Raw genomic sequence first — 20,396 nt, 5'->3', positions numbered from 1 at the left:
CACACATTTTAGTTCTCCAGGTTGTGAGCTTTAAGACTGATCATGTTCAAAATATTATTAGAACTGTCCAAGATCTTAACAGGCATCCCATTAAGGGCAGGTTTTGCTTGTGGATCAGCGTAAGCTCACATTATCCATGCACCCTTCACATAAAATAAATGGGGGAAAAAGAAAACTACACAAAAATCTTTCCAGAGCCAAGAAAACCTTTAATGGGTAGAAACAAAGCTAGTGCTGTTAACAAAATCGCATAAATAGACCAATCATTTTAGAAGGGGGTGAAGACAAATCCATGAAGAGCAACTGACAATGGTTTCTGATACACGTGATGGACGCCCTGACGATTTACATTGGGCTAGCCATCCGACTATCCATCTAGGTGCTTCAGCGTGCCATAACGGGGAGCATGTTGACTGTCCCATCAGGTAAACAAACTATTCCTGTGGGTATGACGATGGCTGCAGCATCTTCAGACGACCATTAACCTTTCAGAGACGACATACCGGCTCTCATGATCTCATCAACCAGCAAGATGTTACTGGCAATCACCGTGCTGTAAAGTAGGCAAACAGACTGTTTAATACCAGAGAACAGCTTCATTTGACCCAAAACATAGTAAAGTGGGCAGACAGACTGTTCAATACTGGAAAACAGCTTCATTTGACCCAAAACATTGTTTGTCTAACTCATGTTTCATCCCAATCTTTAATTTAAATGCTATTTCTCTCTGTTCACTGGCCTTGTTTCTTTCATTTCATTTCATGTTTCACCCACTTTACTGGAACTTGGTAGATTTTGTCTACTTTTTACATTTTCCTCACTATTCTTCAACACATGCTGATCCTCAGTGTATAGGTTTGAGTTGTTACTCATATTACATTGCTGTTGACAATTAATATGCAGCAACAACACAAAACATATGATATTGATTTTTATAGTGTTCTTTATTTGCTGATTCATCTTTGAACTGCAATGAAATTAATTATGGTTAATCTCTGGTAAAGATCCTAGGGTCTATTACATGAGCTCACCGAGTTACTAGTTTGTAAGCTTATATAAAGTCAGCTGAATAGCAAAGTAATATGTATGTAAATTTACTTTGGTGAATTACCGTGTAGGGAGACACTCCTAAGAACTGGCTGTAGGTGCCATTTAGGAACTAAGGGACAGAATGGTGCCAGAGCCTCTATTTTATTTTAACTTAACCAGGGAGTGCCTCTCCCTCAGTGTCCAACAGAGGCAATATATCTATTCCAAGTGTCTTTCATTTTTACTTAAGTGTCTAAGCACTCACCATGAATGGAGGAGCTGTTTCTTGACACTGTAGTTATCCCATACACCCGCCTCTCCTGCCACCATGGGTTCACCTTTAAAGACAAAGATTATTATAGTCAGTACCTGGTGTACGGTGAATCATACACCAAGACGCTTAGGAAAACAGTAGATTACTTGAGTACAAGTTTGTTTGCTTTTTTTTTTAATAAAAAGATCAGTACAATGATGTTTTTTATGAACCAGTGACACAGAGCATAACAACCTGACAGTCTTGTGAAGCACATTAACAACCACACTGCAGTGAACCTGACCTGTGCTGAGGTCCACTCCAACCAGCTGACCAGACTCTTTGTACTCTGTCTGCAGTTTCACCAGGGTCTCCTGTGGGTCATAGCCAGAGTTCTGGGCCAAAACCTGTGGCAAGGAGAGGTGGACAAGGAAGGAGCATTATGCAAAGAAGACTTTAAAAAAGAATGAATGAGAAAATAGGTTAAATTGTAAAGGGCTCAGTATTCCAATCTACTTCTGAACTTTGGCAAATAAGCAACAAGGCCAGAAAACTAAATGTGGTTCTAACCAGGCATATATAGCAGAAAGAAGGAAGTAATGAAAGATGAATGAGAGTTCCAAAGAAGAGAAAAATAGTTCTTCCTAAAGAAGTTAAAAAAAAAAAAAACCTGGCAAAGGACAGTCTTTATGCATGCTCAGTAATCCAGGTAAGAAAATCACAGAAAGTTGAATCACGTCATCGGGACACTTTTATCGAGAGAGAAATGTTTCATCACTCATCTAAGTGACCTCTTCAGTGTCAACTGGCTCACTGACCATCTACTGGCCAGTGGCCACTATTTCAAGGATGAGGATGTGCACATCTTTGATAGGGAGGAACGCTGGTTTGAACGGGGAGCTTAAGAGGCCCCATATGTGAAGAGGGAAGACTATCCCTGAACCGAGGGGGCGGACTAATTGTACATCAATTGCCATCTTACAATGCAACCATTCCCAAATCCTCTGTGAATAATACACATTCCCAGTGAAACGCGAGCCAATGCTCATAGCAATTTGCATATGAAACCAATCATTTTCTGTTATTATGCCACTGTATTGTTTATAAGGGTGGAGATACCTGCAGTCAGTTGAGACTGAAGAGGTCACTTAGATGAGTGATGAAATGTTTCTCTCTCAATAAACGTTGTGTCCAGATGAACCGATTCAACTTTCTGTGACTGGTGAAGGACATGTAACCATAAGGCTGAAGAAGAGTGAGCTAGACATACTGTGAGAAAATTTCCCCTCACCTTAGGGATGACTAGCAGGGCATCTGCAAAGGCCTGGACTCCCAGCTGGGCTCTGCCCTTCACCTTGGGCTTGTGTTTGACTAGAGCGTCTGCCACAGCCACTTCAAATGCACCTGCTCCTGACACGACACTACCTGAGGACAGAGGAAGAGGTGGGAGGGTTGTTAGCTGCACACACATGACCGAGCTGACCACACAGGGTTCCCATTCTTCAAGAAATCATTATCCAGGACTTTTGCTTAAATATAAATGACAGCTGTTGCTTACAGAAGGTCAGACTATTCACTATTATCTATCAGTGGAAGCCTCGACAATCTCTAAAATGGACTGTGTAACTTTTAGCTGGTCACTGAGCCAAACACCAAACTTCAAGCACTAATATACAATCTCACTAGCTAAAAATGTGATCTCAGCTAAAAATAATGCTATAAATATGCAATCTCAGCAAGTATAAACATGATTACATAACCCAACTTTACAATTTTCCATGACTTTAATAATATTTCTAGGACATTTTGATCATTTTCCAGTTGTTTTCCATGTCTGGAAAACTAGGCTTAAGTCCAGGTTTTCCAGGATGTGTGGGAATCCTGTCAGCATCAAGGCAAAAAATAACTCACCGTGAAAAAAAAAAGAGGCCAATTTTTAAATCCAAAATGTGAATTGGAAAGCCTATACTGATCCGCTGAATACATGCAGGGGAGACAATTACTCTCCTGATGCAGAGGTACAGACCAGAGTTACTGTAGCACAGATATAGGAGGCCAGGGAGAGCTACATTAGCACCCATGGATGTTCTCTGTGCAAATTAGACTATCAACAACACTAATACCAACATAACAATCATGAGAACTAAGTAGATTTTATTTCATTTCTGCAACAGTTGTATGTGACAAGGTAAAAAACCAACAGAAATGGAAAAAGGGCCGTCCAGGTAGCATAGTGGGCTATTCCACTGCCTACCAACAAGGGGATCGCCGGTTCGAATCCCTGTGTTACCTCCGGCTTGGTCGGGCGTCCCTACAGGCACAATTGACCTTTCGCAAAGTACCGCCCCTGAACGGTGCTTGTCCAATCCTACCTTAGCAACGGTCTGTCAAGCTTTCAAACACACAACAAAATGCTGAAATGGTGTGCCTATGGGATCTGCAAATCGGATACTAGATATCTGAAAAGTTTGGAGGGGGTGTAATTTTCTTTCCCTTCCCGAAACCCAGAACGCAAGAAGTGCAATGTCGGCAATAGATTTCGCAGTATAGCAGACCCCATGGCCAGCTAAATCCATCCAAAATCAACAAAAATACCTGTCTGCTCCAAGCTAAGCTTGCTACTAGCTATTATTGATAGCTAATACAGCTAACGTATTATTACTGTAACTTTTACCCACACAATGCGCTGATTTCTTCCTTCATGTTTTGGTGTTTTCCGGCTACTTCCTGGATAGTTCTGAAATGCTTGACGGGCATAGCAACAGTAACTAAGGGGGCGGGACTTTGCGAAAGGTCAATTGGCCGTGTCTGTGGGTGGGGAGCCGGATGTGGGTATATGTCCTGGTCGCTGCACTAGCGCATCCTCTAGTCGGTCGGGGCGCCTGTTCAGGGGGGAGGGGGAACTGGGGGGGAATAGCGTGATCCTCCCACGTGCTACATCCCGCTAGCGAAACTCCTCACTGTCAGGTGAAAAGAAGCTGCTGGCGACTCCATATGTATCGGAGGAGGCATGTGGTAGTCTGCAGTCCTCCCCGGATCGGCAGAGGGGGTGGAGCAACGACCGGGACGGCTCGGAAGAGTGGGGTAACTGGCCGGGTACAATTGGGGAGAAAAAGGGAGGGGGGGGAGATTGCTGTGTTGTCAGTCGTGTGTGTGTATTATTTACAGGTATGACTGTTTATGCAGAGCCATATATGCACTTGTAATCATTAAGGTGGGTTGTCTTAACTAGTAATGTGTGAATGCTGGACTGCTGGAGCCTGACATGCAAGTTGTGTTTGCAGCCCTCCCCGGATCGGCAGAGGGGGTGGAGCAGTGATCGGAATGGCTCCGAGGAGTGGGGTAATTGGCCGTGTACAATTGGGGAGAAAAGGGGGAGGGGGGAACGCAACAGAAATGGGAAAAGGGCAACATCACTTTCAACAATATGGCGGGAATAAAAGGGACTAGTGTTGAACTCCATCCCCACAATGTGCAATCTATGAATGTTTATACAAATCTTAACCCCTTGAACTGACTGTTAACTGGGAGAAGAATACAGTCAGTAAAAATAAAATATTGAAAATCCACGAAAATGGATCCTGTGACCCCGACAATGAAAATGGATTTCCCCATACTGCTACACTAGAATTCAGAAACTGCAGAAAATCCTGGTCCAGAGTTGAATCCAGTGAGAATGCAAACGAAATGTTAAATGGACATAAGTAAAAAAAAAAAAAAAAAAGACCAATGTCCTGTAATCAGCAATACTGCAGTGAATTCCAATGTGTTGCATTTTGGTTAAATTGAAAGTGAATGAATGTGTTTTCAGTGTGTCAAAGACTTAACATGTGTCCCGATATTGCCTTTTTTTAAACTGATTTACAGAGTGTTCAGAACATGTCAGGAATTCATAGGCTACACCTGGGCATCTGCTTTAAAGCAGCTGGGTGTGTTCTCTTATCTCTTACCATCTTCAATAGCATTCTTGACCGCTCGCAGGCCATCTCTGACAGCATCCTTAATCTGTGTGAGGGTGTGCTTGTTGGGTCCCTTCACCAGTAGGGTCACTGAGCGAGGGTTTCCACACTTCTCAATGAATGTGTACTTCTCCTCTCCCTGTGGAGAAGGGCAGGTAAAGAGGATTATGGGTAATTCCTATCAGCAAATATGAGTCATCGGTCCCAAGCCTAAAACAAAAGGGTGGGGACACAATGTGCTCTTCAGGACAGTGTGAAATATATATATAAAATACAAATATATACATTTCTTGTAAATTTAACATTTTGTTTGGCATTAAGCAGTATTGAAATTAAAAAGGCACCAACGTGGACAAATACTCACCAGTGTGTGTTCATAAACCAGCCCTGCATGTCCTAAGCAGTCTGGAGTAAGGTCATCAACTGAGTTCATGGCAATGCCACCACAAGCAAGGGTGAGCCTAGAAAGATGCAAAGAGGTTATGAGTCATCATGTAGACAATGTAAGTTTGGCTGGATGTGATGTGATCATGCAAAATTCAAGTCAATGCCCTCTCAAAGTTCTGGCCACACCAAACAAAGCCAAATCTTCACAAGCTGCCTTTATATGAGATTTGCCTCGATTGACTTAAAGAATATAGCCAGTGGGATGGCAGTCCATCACACCAAACCTCATAATTATCCAGCAGTACTTCACATTCATTAAAGAGTAACGAAACACCAGACCATTTTAGTGAGTGTGCTGACATCTACAGGTTAAAGGTAAAAAACAAGACAGGCTGGTCTTGGTACTGTTATGTTAGCATAGCAGGATAAACACAGCATTATGGCTCTGTTTGATTTAGGTGTGCCTTGCACATCTATCAACATTGACAGACAGACGGAGCCAGCACTAACAGTTGTCAGTAGTAATGTCAATGCTGGTTCTTTGGTACACCTAGGGCTGTGTAATATGATCAAAATCTCATATCACGATATAGGTCATTCATATCACGATAACGATACATATCACGATATAGCACATTTTCTGTAAATTCAATGCGTAGGCGGTATAAGAGGCTAGTGGTGTTTGAGTCTGTTGTGGGGACTGGCGTGCGGCATATTTTGCAAATTACGGTTTTCTGGTCCGTGTCAGACTTTTCATACCCAAACCACGTCCATACGATAGAAGTAGCCCCTCTTTTAGGTACAAGCTCCTCGTTTTGTCCCGGCTGGTCGGAGTCCTTCTGTTCGGAATTACCCCCGTTCTGCATTACGTTCCCTGTCCTCCATGTTTGTTTGTATTACCATCATGCAAATTTCCTCCCAGCGTCCGTGCTGTGCAAAGAGCGGGCAGGGCCGTCCAAATGACAAAAAAATATTGCCGTAAAGAGTGTGATTTACGACACAACGAAATAAACGAGAGCTTAATATGAAATTATAGACATTTTCTATCGTCACATGACCTATATCGTCATATCGCACAGCCCTCGGTACACCTACATCCAAACTACAGCCAGGCTGCAATTTTTGCAGACATGTTAACACAAATTTAATTGTTCTTGCCATACATATGCACCTTTAAAAAAAAAAAATCCCCCCAGAATTACCCCCCCCCTTTCTCCCAATTGTACCTGTCCAATTACCCCAGTCCTCTGAGCAGTCCTGGTTGCTGCTCCTCCCCCTCTGCCCTGGATCGACAGAGGAGCTTCTTTTCACCTGACAGTGAGGAGTTTTGCTAGGGGGACGTAGCGTGTGGGAGGATCACGTTATTCCCCCCAGTTCCCCCTCCCAACCAAACAGGCGTCCCAACTGACCAGAGGAGGCGCTAGTGCAGCGACCAGGACACACGCTCACATCCGGCTTCCCACCCGCAGACACGGCCAATTGCGTCTATAGGGATGTCCAACCAAGCCGGAGGTAACATGGGTCCCCCGACAATTCTAAGGGCATGGAGTACTGCTACGAGGAGCATAATTACCGTCCTTACCTCTCCATGTTCCTCCTCTTTGCCCTGCGTAGGCCTACAATGCCTGCCTTGGCCAGGGCATCCAGAGAGTATGGGTCAATACCCTGAAACACACAAGGAAGATATTTACAGGTTTATTTTTCCCCTCCCCACAGTGACCAAGTATGACCATCAGCTTGAGAGAATATCTTAACAAGAAGGGATGTAAAGATTATCCTGATCCGCTGAATACATGTAGGGGAGATAGTACTCCCCTAATGCAGAGGTACAGATCAAAGTTACTGTAGCACAGATATAGGAATCCAGGGAGAGCTACGTTAGCATCCTTGGGTGTTCTCTGTGCAAATGACAACCAAGGCTACTAGATATAAGTTGAAGGAGTAAGGTCTGCACACTAAATTGCTCCCAAAAACAAATTTATTTGCAATGTTTTGACTAGTCAGGCCCTGGATATATTAAAATCAGCTTTTTTATGGGCCGCAATTTGTTAAAAACTGAAAAATATTCCCAAACTCCTTGAGAACTATTTATGCAATGTCCTTTTGGACATCTAAAAACATAGTCCAGTTTGCCTTAGTTTTTTTTACAAGTCAAGCATGGTCACAACTGTTGTAAGAGGGATCTTGAAAGTGCATTTGAAAAAGGTGAGGCAGACAATAAGATGAATAGTCCATTAATCTAACTAAAATGGAAGGAATCTCAGTCTGTCTGTCCCATGGTGACTGGACAACAACGCCACTCGCCATTGCAACTCACATTGTGGTCGGAGGGGGATTACACCCGAACGGGCGAGCACTAGTCTACTACTACTACTACTTTCAGCTGCTCCCGTTAAGAGTCGCCACAGCGGATCATCCGTTTCCATTTCTTCCTGTCCTCTACATCTTCCTCAGTCACACCAGCCACCTGCATGTCCTCCCTCACCACATCCATAAACTTCCTGTTTGGCCTTCCTCTTTTCCTCTTCCCTGGCAGCTCCATATTCAGCATCCTTCTCCCAGTATACCCAGCATCTCTCCTCCACAAATGTCCAAGCCATCTCAATCTTGCCTCTCTTGCTTTATCTCCAAACTGTCCAACCTGGGCGGTCCCTCTAATAAACTTGTTCCTAATCAAGCCCTTCATCACTCCCAATGAAAATCTTTACATCTTCAACTCTGCCACCTCCAGCTCCACCTCCTGTCTTTTCGCCAGTGCCAATGTCTCCAAACCATATAACAGCTGGTCTCACAACCATCTTGTAAACCTTCCCTTTAACTCTTGCTGGCACCCTTCTGTCACAAATCACCCCTGACACTCTTCTCCACCCACTCCACCCTGCTTGCACTCTCTTCTTCACCTCTCTTCTGAACTTTCTGTTACTTTGGACAGCTGACCCCAAGTATTTAGATTCATATGCATTCGTCACCTCCACTCCTTGCATCCTCACCATTCCACTGTCCTCCCTCTCATTCATGCATAGGTATTTGTCTAGCTCCTACTGACTTTCATTCCTCTTCTCTCCAGAGCATACCTCCACCTCTGCAGGCTCTCCTCAACCTGCACCCTACTTTTGCTACAGATCACAATGTCATCCACAAACATTATAGTCCAGAGACTCCTGCCTGATCTCGTCCGTCAACCTGTCCATCACCACTGCAAACAAGAAAGGGCTCAGAGCCGATCCTTGATGTAATACCACCTCCACCTTGAACCCATCTGTCATTCCAACCACACACCTCACCATTGTCACACTTCCCCCATACATATCCTGCACCACTCCTACATACTTCTCTGCAACTCCCGACTTCCCCATACAATACCACACCTCCTCTCTCGGCACCCTGTCATATGCTTTCTCTAAATCTACAAAGACACAATGTAACTCCTTCTGACCTTCTCTATACTTCTCAATCAACATTCTCAAAGCCAACATTCCATCTGTGGTGCTCTTTCGTGGCATGAAACCATACTGCTGCTCGCTAATCGTCACCTCCCCTCTTAACCTAGCTTCTATTACGCCTTCCCATATCTTCATGCTGTGGCTGATCAACTTTATACCTCTGTAGTTGCTACAGTTCTGCAAATCGCTCTTGTTCTTGAAAATTGGTACCAGTATGCTTCTTCTCCACTCCTCAGGCATCCTCTCACTTTCCAAGATTGTGTTTAACAATCTAGTTAAAAACTCCGCTGCCATTTATCCTAAACATCTCCATGCTTCCACAGGTATGTCATCTGGACCAACTGCCATTCCACTCTTCCTCTTCTTCATAGCTGCCCTCACTTCCTGCTTGCTAATCCACTGCACTTCCCGATTCACTATCTCCACATCAAACAACCTTCTCTCTCTCATTTTCTTTATTCATCAGCCCCTAAAAGTACTCCTTCCACCTTCTCAGCACACTCTCCTCGCTTGTCAGCACATTTCTATCTCTATCCTTGATCGCCCTAACTTGCTGCACATCCTTCCCAGCTCGGTCCCTCTGTCACGCCAATCTGTACAAGTCCTTTTCTCCTTCCTTAGTGTCTAACCTGTCATACAACTCACCATATGCCTTTTCCTTTGCCACCTCTCTTCGCTTTACGTTGCATCTCCTTGTACTGCAGTCTACTTTCTTCATCTCTCTGAATATCCCACTTCTTCTTTGCCAACCTCTTCCTCTGTATACGCTACACTTCCTCATCCCACCACCAAGTCTCCTTGTCTTCCTTCCTTTGTCCTGATGACACACCAAGTACCTTCCTAGCTGTCCCCCTGACTATTTCTGTAGTGTTGCCCAGCCATCCAGCAACTCTTCACTGCCACCCAGTGTCTAACTTAACTCCTCCCTGAAGTCCACACAACAGCCTTCTTCAACTTCCACCATTTGATCTTCAGCTCTGCCTTCACTCGGTTCCTCTTCTTGGTCTCCAAAGTCACACTGCTCTCGTACTAGCGCGCTGCACTAGTAACTATTATAATTTTCAGACTTGCTGTTTATTACTGACTAAAATATACTATTTTGATTTAAATCTATCCAAAATTATTTTGGGGTCTGTGATTAACTGAGTATGAATTACTCCTCTTTCAACATTCGTGTCTGATATCGTCAAAAATGATAACATTAAAACTAGTGCTGCACGATTAATCTAATCGCAATATTGATGTCAGCTTGTGCAATTATATAACCGCAAAAGGCTGCAATTTGATTAAATAATAAAATGTGCATGTACACAAACATGTTTGTGTGCAGTCTGCATATCTATGCCCATAATTAAGAGATGGCCAATCAGTCTCTGTTTAGCCAGTTAAGCATGTGCAGTCTACAGTCACATGACTATCCGATGTGCTGTGTGCAGACCATAAAGAAAGAAAAAATGGATACTGATGACAACAAGCAGGTTAACGCTGATGAACTGGTGGCAAAAAAATAAAATAAAAAATCAATAACAATGTCCTGTTATATGGCGATATTTTGGATTCAAGCTCAGCGATATTGAGCAGAAAGAGGTAGTTTAAAACATGCCAAATGAAAGTCGCAACATGTTGCGGCAACACGACAAATTTGTATATGTATAAATTTGTTTATTATATCACAATCGCAATATTGTCCACAATAATTGCAATATGAATTTTTCACCAAATCGTGCAGCTCTAATTAAAACCAATAACCTGCACATTATCATCAAGGGCAGCATGTCATTTGTAATCTCAAGTAAGTGTAAGGAGCCAAGATTAATGTGCATTTCCAGAAATACTACACAAATGTACCTTCTGGTTGATGACAACAAAGCCCTTCTCTCCATTGGAACAAACGGCCTCTTTCAAGGCGATGATCTTTTGCACGCGCTCCTCAATGAACTTCCTCTCAGCAGCCACAAGCTTCTCCCTCTCTATCGCACTCTTGTAGAAGAAGCCAGAGTTGACTTCCGTCTTCTCATACTCTAAGGAGACATTGCAGGTCAGCACATAGGCATCCTCCACCCTCTTCTTCATGTCAGGATGTCGAGCACCATGGTCAAGCACCAGCCCTCTGATCAACCTTGGAAAAGAGAAATACACGCACACACAAAATGACCAACAAAATTAGTGGAATTTTAAAAAGTTTGCTCAAGGTTCACATCTTGCTAAAAAGATGACAAATGAACTTATAAGTACATGTCTATCTGACACAAAATGGACAAAGTGGATTATAGTGCGAGTGCATTTTCTTCATGACTCACTGTGTGTCGCTGTCAGTCTTGTGCTTCATCTCCATGATCTCCACCATGAACAGGTCAATTGGCTCATTGGGTCTGGCAATAGCAAGCACAGCATCTACTACAGCCTGTGGGCATTAAGTCAGCAAGTTAGTTAATAATGCAACATTTACTAGGGCTGCACGATATATTATTTCAACAATGTCATCATGATGTGCAGATGCGCAATAGCCATACTGCAGGATGTGCAATGTGAAGTAAGGCAAATTAACTCAAACCCCTCAGCTACAACATTTTGCTACTTTATAGAAAAGGAAAGCTCACTCGGTTCTCATTTTCCATGACTAATCTACAAGAGAAGTCTGTCTGATAACATAATTTACTGCGATTTAATGCTTAGAACTTAGTCATCTCTTGCTCTATTTGGACAAATGACACAGCGACTTGTTTGTCTGCCTCACCTAGTGATGCACAGATTGCAGTTATATCTGCAGGCCCTGCGGTTAATCCACGGGATCAGGCGGGCCAAGTCATAAAAATTAACATTCTGATAAATAGCAGATGGGTTGCAGTTGTGTGAAATAATACAATACATATTTAATGAGGAGCATTCTCTAAAATGTGACTATTTTAAAATTCATTTTCAGCAATTGGGGCATCCATTTGCCTTAAGCAGCAATAGAGGCAAAAAAGATCCAAGAGAAAATTAAAAATAAAAAAAAAGGGGGGGGTTCCACATGGGAGTGATTTATTGAAATATTTAACCATGACGAGTTAAAGTGCTGGGTATGTCATATGAAACAGCTGCGAAACGCTGTATGTATATGATAGCCACAAAACTACCTCAAACATGGTGTAATATGTTACCATGTCATCACACTTACATAAGCCTATCCCACTGAGAAATAATGGTAATATGTGATCGGGTGCAGGTCTCTAAATCAGAGAAAATAATTCATACGGGTGGTTGGCGGCTGGATGATTTATGTGTACGTGTGGATTCAGGTGACGTCAGAGCCGATCCGCGCATCATTATATTCTCGGCCTTTGCTCCACTTTGTCTGGCTCCATCTCCTCCTCTTCCCATGCAAATGGCGGAAAAAAGGCAGTGCTTCCTTTTCACAATTTCCCTACAAAATCACCCCAATCATTCTAAAATTATTAATTCTCCCCTATTAGAGCTATTAAAGTCATCTGGTAAAAATGCTTGGAACTAACCTAACTGTTATAACGCTGTTCCAAGCTGGGCATAAACGTGTAACACAAAACAAATCAGCTCTTCATTGTGTTTAAGTTTCAAATAATTATAAAAAGTCACATATTGGAGCTACCTGCACTCTCCAACTGCTTGCAAACAGCACAATCTGTCTTCTTGAATCTCCTAAGCTAAAAAGGTCACAGTTCAGCTGCTGACTCCCTTGGATCCTGCATCTATTCTTATCTCCTCTTTCCTTGGTCTCTTACCTCAGTGAGGAGGTCTGCCAGCTCTGTGTGGACCTTTGTTCTAAGGGAAGTGCGTGCTACATTGATGAGGATCTCTCTGTCCATTTCCCGTGTCACCTTAACCTCCTCCAGGACAGCCAGGGCTTTCTCCTTTGCTGCCTCAAAGCCCTCAGCAATGATTCTGGGATGAAGGCCCTGTGCAGAAATGACAATGAACAAGTCAGATGATTAAGTTGTATCTCAAAGTTCCAGTCCAATGAAAATCATGTTTTTCAATCTCAATGTAATATTTTCAAACAAAAGCTGTTAATATAAAGTTCCCGAAAATATTACAACTGCTGTTATGAAGACATGACTAAAGCCCCTTGAGGAACTCTCCCACTGGTTGTCAATGTAATTAAACTGTTTCAGAAAACAAATCAGCTTCTGGTAATAAACCACATCATTCAATACTCTGATTTGACTGCACAGTCAAATTATCATAATCTCTATCAGTTGTTCTGTTTTTGGTTAGTTCCCTAGCAACATCCTGCTAGTTAGGGAGATAGCTAGCAATCAATGTAGTCTTGTGAACTCAGGGCCACACCCCCCCAACCTCCTGAGAATCGGCTATGTTCAGAGCGTGGATGTTCATCAATGCTCAGCATTGCAGCCTTTTTTTCCAGTGGTCACTCGCGGTATTGCAGCAAAAAAAATCCCCTGTAGCCCAAAAAGCCTTTTCCCCATAGACCACCATTGTAAAAGAGACGCTTGTACAACTGTTGACAGGACACCTGCAGCTATAATCATGGTCAATTATTACTCGTTGTATTGTATATTTTTAAGCCATGGGTTTTTAATCTTCTTAAAAATTTGCCGAAGTCCAGAGAAATCTTTTTTTTCCTGCATGATGTCACAGCTGTGTACGGGCACTCTCTGTGTACGGGTCATGTTGTGTCTCGGGAACGAGGATCTTTGCTAGGTTAAACAAACGCTATTTTAATAATATGATCTTACTTTTTGGAACATTAGCTTCATTGTTGGTTGGTGTTGCCGTTTGTATAAATACATCCATGATTTCAAGTCCCAAGTAAGTCCCGTAGTAGTCTTATTATGCATCCATGAAGTCTGCTAGCACAGCATTCATGAATGCGCAGCGCCAGATCCTGAATGCGGTTCGCTTGTTCTCATAGCCTAGAGGCATGATGGGAGTAACACTACTGTGCATATTCAGTGTGCCGCATGTACTCGGAAGTAACCCGAAGCCAGAAACTTTTTCGGCGTATGCACCAGGCGAGCAATTCTCATAGGAATGAACAGGCGCCATTTTTAGATCCTCTACTATAATACATCCATGGTTCTAAATCAATTACAACACTCCAAACAATAATACTACAAAATAAAAAAGGGGTGGCAGTAGCTCAGGAAGTAGAGCAGGTCACCTGGTAACTGGAAGGTTGCTGGTTTGATCCTTGGCTCCTCCTGGCTAAAATGTTGAGTTGTCCCCAAGCAAGACACCTAACGGCTCCCAATGTTGTTACCTTGCATGGTTGACACTGCCAATGGTGTATGAGTGGGCGTGTGCGTTGATGAATGTGAGGCATTAATTAATTGTAAAGAGCTTTGAGTGGTTGTTGCAGCTAGATAAGCACTATATAAATTCAGTCCACGGCCCACAGCAGAGCTTAACCGTTACAACTGAACAAGGCAAAAACTTGCAGGCCCTGGATTTTGGCCACCACACCAGACATTTGTCTACAACTCAAAAAACTGACACAATATGGCTAAAATCTCACAATGTGTGCAGCTTTTAAACAGCATTTTAAAGGCCGAAGTGTATGCTCGTCAATTTGTGACCAATGCTAAACATAGAATTTTGAAATTTATCACCCAGCTTACTGATATTGATTTACTAGGTCATTTGAATACTTAAAGCCAATGACCCTCAAAATAAATAAATGAGCTACATTTACAGAAAAAGTCGTGGTTCACATCCCAAGAAGAACCAGGTAAACCCTGTAGTGATAAATAGCTCCTAAAACACAGCTCTGGCCCTCTCACCTCTGACACATAGAGGTCTGCCTGCTTCAGGAGTTCACCAATAATGAGAACATTTGAGGTGGTTCCATCTCCTGTGATGTCATCCTGCGCTGTGGCAACCTTAGCAATGAGTGATGCTGTGGGATGCTGGATTTGCTGAGGGAAAAAGGAGAGAAACATTGATGAAAAATTAAAAGATCATTGCAAACTTTAAACCTTAACCATTTAAGGTACCTCAAAAGACAACCAATTCTTAAGATATAAAACTCAATTCAAAATGTGATGCTGTCATAGTAAAGGGGGGAGGCAGAGATCAGGCCAGTATACCAGGGAACGCCTCATAAGATATCCTTTGGTGTTCTCTGTGCGGCATGTGAAAGAAACGTGCATGCAATGTCGCAATTTTAAAGAATGCATGACATTCTTGATGGCATCCATGCAAAAGTTAAGCGTTGCAATGGTGATCATATGCTTGTTTACCTTTGTGTGGTATTGCAAGTGCACTTGGCCTATTAACTACGTTTTCTGCAAGTATGTAATATTTAAAACAACAACAACAATGCATTGTGGAAATAAGTGTCATCCTGTTCTAACCAGATTAAAATACATACAGTACAATAGGGGTGTGCATGCACCCATTCAAAATTGACATGCAGACAGAAGATTTCGAACAAGCTATTTTCATAAAATGGGGTTAGTTTACAGTGGACTTACCATCTCGTGTAACAAGACATTTCCGTCTTTGGTTAACTTAATGTCCCCGGCGCCAGATACAAGCCTGTAAGTGAAACAAGACGATTAGCCTATGGGTTAGGTTGGTAAAAAGGTGAGGTTCGCCAGTTGATTTCTAAAACCACCCATTTACGCCAGTTATACATGCTAAGCAATCAATACCTGGACAACAACAGGAATAAGTTAGCAAGTATCCAAGTCTGCTACTTAGTAAGGGGATCGGCCGATGTCACGCGACTCGAATAGAAAGCATCGTTTTCCCGGCCCTACGTGTTTTAATCTGACTGAAATGCATTCCGTTGCTATAGTCCGGACATCCTGTACATGTGGATGTTGGCAGAAACCAAACTGAACGTAAGATTTAAGCGTGTCTACGACATCCCCAGCGCCGAGGTTGATGCTAACGTTAGCTGGCTGACGAGGAAAAGCTGATCACGACGATGACGAGGCAGGACAACGTGTTGTCCCCTAGACCCGCTATCCGCTTAGCTTTCAGAGGCCTCGGTCTGGATCTTTTCTTTTTTTTATTTCCTCTTTCTTTTTGTCCAGACATTCGCAGCGGGAGATAGGGAGGACGTTAATTTTCCACTTTAACCAGGCAGTTCGAGCTGCAAAGGAACCACCGATCGCATTACTACCGCGGCGCACTTTCTCGCTGAAAGCTAACGTTAGCTAGGAGAAAACCTATTAAGCGCTAGCTTAGCATGCAGACTCGACAAAAGGATCCGCTCGGCACTCACATCTTCATGGTTCCCTTGGGTCCCAGGTTACTTTTGAGCACATCCTGAAGTCCCCGAGCAGCGCTGATGTTGACAGCCAAGGCCGCCTGGGCCCGGGCCACCTCCGCTTTTGGGTTCAGCGCTTTCACGGCTGCCATGGCGAAGCAGTGTATCCAGCGAAGAGGGTGAGGTATCGCCGGGCGTGGATGTAGACCGCCTGGCCGTGGTAGCTGGCGGAAAGGGGTGTCGGCTTCCAGAAGTCTCGACCATGTGTTCCCCTACGTGCCCGCGTAGACGCACCGACTGGGAGGGGCTGCGTCCTCTTAGGCGTCACCATGGAAGTACCCGATTGGTTTGGCTGCTTGTCAATCATCAAATCCCGTTCGCTTTGAATCGCAGGAGTGTTGTACGGCACGGCATGCTCGGTAAATGATAATAATATTGTGTAAAGCTAGAATGACGCACATGAAATAACCTACTGTAAACTACTAATAAGATTAACGGGTCTGACCCTTTAGCCGAGCGGTTAGTGATGTCGCCTTGTGGAGCAGTACGTCCGTATCGAATCCCGCACCGGGCAAGAAAATAACCGGCTACGTCTTATTAGTAGTTTACACTACCCACTGAAAGATGTCAATTTGGCATTAATCGCCTGTCTTCAACCGCACTATCTTCAGAGTGAAAACGTGCGGCTGTAAAGCAAATCACGAGAGAGAAACTTATTTAACCGAGCCTTTGGAGCAAAAGTGTATTTCTGAAATTCATCGCCGTCCCTTGACTTGTGTCGTTCGGTGGTTTGAGGAATGTGTCTGACCCCTTCTCATAACACCGCTATTCATTGTTCATCATTTTCACGGATGGACGGCCACATTTATCCTGGTGCTGCAACGGGGCGGTCAGTTGTTATTTCCTAACCTCACCTATTGATGCACTGTTACGCAAGAGCCACGACCAAGCGACAACAGTGTGCACTTGTTGGCCTGAGCACGGCGACCAGGACGTCCACGAACTGTTGGAAATTTCCCTCTAACCAATTTGGAGTCAGCTAATAATGGCAGCCTTGGCCCAGACAAAGGAATTGTTCCGAAATGCCAATGCCGTATGTTTTGATGTGGACAGTACTGTTATTAAAGAGGAGGGAATTGATGAGCTGGCAAAATTCTGCGGTGTCGGGGATGCTGTGGCAGAAATGTGAGTACTCTACTACTGCTGTATAACACGATGAATGCAGCATTACATAAATAACAGAAATTCTGTCTTAGTGCACTGAAGAAGTACTGTGACATAGTGTTTAAATATAAATTGGTATTATATGTTGATATATGTCTGCTGTTTGTATGGCTGGTTGAAATACTGTCACACTCCTTTCCACATTTTAAATATCCTCCTCTGGTTGTCCCTCTCTCCGTGGTAACTGATGATGCAGCATGAAGTAAAGAAAGCACAACTTAAACACACAAAAATGTAAAGCGACCCTAGAAGTTTATTTATTTATTTATTATTATTCAATTTTTTTCCCTCCCAAGAAATGATAGGGTCGTGTGAATGAAGACTGGAGATAGGAAAGGGGGCGGGGCGTGGACGAAATGGCCAATCAATATTAGAATAACAGAGCGCAACAGATAACAGAGAGAATTATAGCGTCTAGTGTAGGAGGAGTCTGCTGAATGCGATCGAATTCCACTAATATCGTTAATATTTCCCAATTAAGTTCAGGAAAAGACGCAACTATATGAAATATGTTGATAGATGACCGGTTATATACAGAATGATGTTCTGGTTTGACACTTAACGCCACAAAAAAAACAAAAAACAAAAACAATAACATAACACAATCTAATCAATGAGCCCATGTGGCTCATTGATTAGACTGACACCTAGTGTCTGTTAGAGGAACTACAGCTGGGAAAGATTCAGTTCAGGTCTCTTAATAACAGTGTCCTGTGTTATTCTCGACATATGTAGTGTAATAAGCCTATAATTCCTCCTACTCCTTGTTGAACATTTAATATTCAATTTGTGTTGTTTATGAGAATTTGTTTATAGAGTTTTTTGTATAGGTTTACTGTTCATTTCAATTTAATATTGTTTCACTTATATCTGGGGTTTTTTCTTCTTCTTATTTTACATGTTCAAAATAAAAAAAGTGTGTGTTTTGGTCCACAGGACACGCCAGGCCATGGGAGGGTCAGTGTCATTCAGAGCTGCCCTCTCTGAGAGGCTGTCAATCATCCGCTGTTCCCGAGAGCAAGTGAAGAAGCTTATCACAGACCACCCTCCTCAGCTCACCCCGGGGATCAAGTGAGTGCATTCCGATGTATGACAACAAGGGAGGTCTGCTGACTTCTGTGGCACGAGTTCTTTGCACAGTGTATCCGTCCCATTTAGCCTCTCCCAGTGAATTTAGATCAACCCCTGACATCATGTATTTGTGTTTCAGAAGAATCAAAATCATCACTATCACTCGAGTATTAGGTGGATTACACGTACAAGGACATTGAGGTTGGCTGTAAGGGTTAGACTGACTTGTTGACTGATCCTCAGGGAGCTTGTTGACCGGCTGCACCAGAGAGGAGTGAAGGTGTTCCTGATCTCAGGAGGCTTCCACTGCATTGTGGAGCATGTGGCGGCTCAGCTGGGCATCCCATCTCATCACGCCTACGCAAACCGACTCAAATTTTATTTCAATGGTGAGCCGACTTTACCCAGACATGATGAAGGTGATGTTTTAAGATGGAAGATGGGAGAAGCATGGTTCTTGAAGAGTCCCGAGTCATCATGAGGGAGAAAAGTGCCTGTTATTTGAAGAGATATGTCAGATTGCTGTGTTGTCGGGCGTCCGGGTAGCATAGCGGTCTATTCCGTCGTCTACCAACACGGGGGTTGCCGGTTCGAATCCCCGTATTACTTCCGGCTCGATCAGACGTTCCTACAGGCACCACTGGCTGTGTGTGCCGGTGGGAAGCCGGATGTGGGTATGTGTCCTGGTCGCTGCACTAGCGCCTCCTCTGGTCGGTCCGAGCGCCTATTCAGGAGGAAGGGGGAACTGGGGGGAATAGTGTGATACTCCCACACACTACGTCCCCCTGGTGAAACTCCTCACTGTCAGGTGAAAAGAAGCGGCTGGCGACTCCAAATGTATCGGAGGAGGCATGTGGTAGTCTGCCGCCCTCCCCGGATCGGGAGAGGGGGTGGAGCAACGACCGGGACGGCTCGGAAGAGTGGGGTAATTGGCCGGGTACAAATGGGGAGAAAAGGGGGGGGGTGTTGCTGTGTTGTCAGTCGTGTGTGTGACTGTTTATGCAGAGCCATATATGCACTTGTAATAAATAAGGTGGGTTGTCTTAACTGGTAGTGTGTGAATGCTGGACTGCTGGAGCCTGACATGCAAGTTGTGTTTGCCCCCCCCCTCTGTGTTCAGGTGAGTATGCAGGGTTTGACGAGTCCCAGCCAACAGCAGAGTCAGGGGGAAAAGGAAAAGTGGTTGCTCATCTGAAGAGCAACTACGGTCTGCAAAGAGTCGTTATGGTCGGAGACGGAACCACTGACATGGAGGCGTGTCCACCGGCTGTAAGAGAGAGAACACGCACCTTGTTCCATCACACACACCAAGCTCACAATGCATACGCCTCCATTACTGTTATTTTACTGACAGCCGAAATGGACGGAGCCCCTCTTGTATTCAAAGCTTGTGTTGCAGCCGAACAAACCGCGTTCCTGTAATCTCCTAACTTTTTGTTCTCATGCCAGGACGCTTTCATCGGCTTCGGCGGTAACGTGGTGAGGCATCAAGTGAAGGAGCGCTGCACGTGGTACGTGACAAGTTTCACCGAACTGGTGAAGGAGCTGGAGAAGACATGAGACAACACCGGTCTAGCCGCCACTAACACATCTTCACTGGGCTGACTCCTCACTTTATGAGTTCCTCATTAAATAGTAAGCTATCACTAGAAATAACATTGTATAGTTCACCAAAGTATATTTGGTGAGAGCACCCCCCCCCACTAAATACTCTTGTGAATGTCTGTGATTAGTCATTTACTGACTTATATTTCAACTGTGAGATAAACACATCAGCATGTTATCCATAATGGAGCTGAAATGTATTGTCGAAAATCAGGAACTGGGAAACTCGC

General features: G+C 43.8%; 2 protein-coding genes and 2 non-coding genes across 4 annotated transcripts; 1 reads left to right on the top strand and 3 right to left on the bottom strand.

The window, feature by feature from the left end:
• Window positions 1-168: 168 nt before the first annotated feature.
• cct6a (chaperonin containing TCP1, subunit 6A (zeta 1)) lies at window positions 169-16,510 on the bottom strand. Its single transcript, XM_056284473.1, has 13 exons — window positions 16,282-16,510; window positions 15,524-15,587; window positions 14,831-14,965; window positions 12,812-12,985; window positions 11,372-11,475; window positions 10,920-11,190; window positions 7,211-7,293; window positions 5,606-5,702; window positions 5,233-5,380; window positions 2,574-2,707; window positions 1,587-1,689; window positions 1,295-1,367; window positions 169-553 (listed from the first exon to the last, which is right to left on the bottom strand). Exons 1-13 carry the CDS (start codon window positions 16,416-16,418, stop codon window positions 481-483), a joined length of 1,596 nt encoding a protein of 531 aa, XP_056140448.1. The 5' UTR covers window positions 16,419-16,510; the 3' UTR covers window positions 169-480.
• Window positions 3,244-3,380, bottom strand: LOC130117385 (small nucleolar RNA SNORA22). Its single transcript, XR_008810666.1, has one exon. It is a non-coding gene; the product is annotated as a small nucleolar RNA SNORA22 (small nucleolar RNA).
• On the bottom strand, window positions 7,399-7,534 carry LOC130117384 (small nucleolar RNA SNORA22). The gene has a single exon (XR_008810665.1). It is a non-coding gene; the product is annotated as a small nucleolar RNA SNORA22 (small nucleolar RNA).
• Window positions 16,511-17,308: 798 nt separating the features above from the next.
• On the top strand, window positions 17,309-20,121 carry LOC130116404 (phosphoserine phosphatase-like). The gene is made up of 5 exons (XM_056284318.1): window positions 17,309-17,451; window positions 18,427-18,561; window positions 18,805-18,950; window positions 19,682-19,830; window positions 20,011-20,121. Exons 1-5 carry the CDS (start codon window positions 17,312-17,314, stop codon window positions 20,119-20,121), a joined length of 681 nt encoding a protein of 226 aa, XP_056140293.1. The 5' UTR covers window positions 17,309-17,311.
• The last annotated feature ends 275 nt before the right edge of the window (window positions 20,122-20,396 follow it).

The sequence above is a fragment of the Lampris incognitus genome, chromosome 8 (assembly GCF_029633865.1).
Source record: "Lampris incognitus isolate fLamInc1 chromosome 8, fLamInc1.hap2, whole genome shotgun sequence".
Classification (NCBI taxonomy): Eukaryota; Metazoa; Chordata; class Actinopteri; order Lampriformes; family Lampridae; genus Lampris; species Lampris incognitus.
This window is presented reverse-complemented; position numbering and strand designations above follow the sequence as displayed.

Coding starts and splice junctions, on each gene's coding strand:
- cct6a (XM_056284473.1), bottom strand. CDS start 16,418: ATGGCAGCCGTGAAAGCGCTGAACCCAAAAGCGGAGGTGGCCCGGGCC. Junction 11,476..12,811: donor TGGCAGACCTCCTCACTGAG/GTAAGAGACCAA, acceptor TAATGCCCACAG/GCTGTAGTAGATGCTGTGCT. Junction 11,191..11,371: donor AAGACTGACAGCGACACACA/GTGAGTCATGAA, acceptor CTCTTTTCCAAG/GTTGATCAGAGGGCTGGTGC.
- LOC130116404 (XM_056284318.1), top strand. CDS start 17,312: ATGGCAGCCTTGGCCCAGACAAAGGAATTGTTCCGAAATGCCAATGCC. Junction 17,452..18,426: donor GGGGATGCTGTGGCAGAAAT/GTGAGTACTCTA, acceptor TTTGGTCCACAG/GACACGCCAGGCCATGGGAG. Junction 18,951..19,681: donor ACTCAAATTTTATTTCAATG/GTGAGCCGACTT, acceptor CTCTGTGTTCAG/GTGAGTATGCAGGGTTTGAC.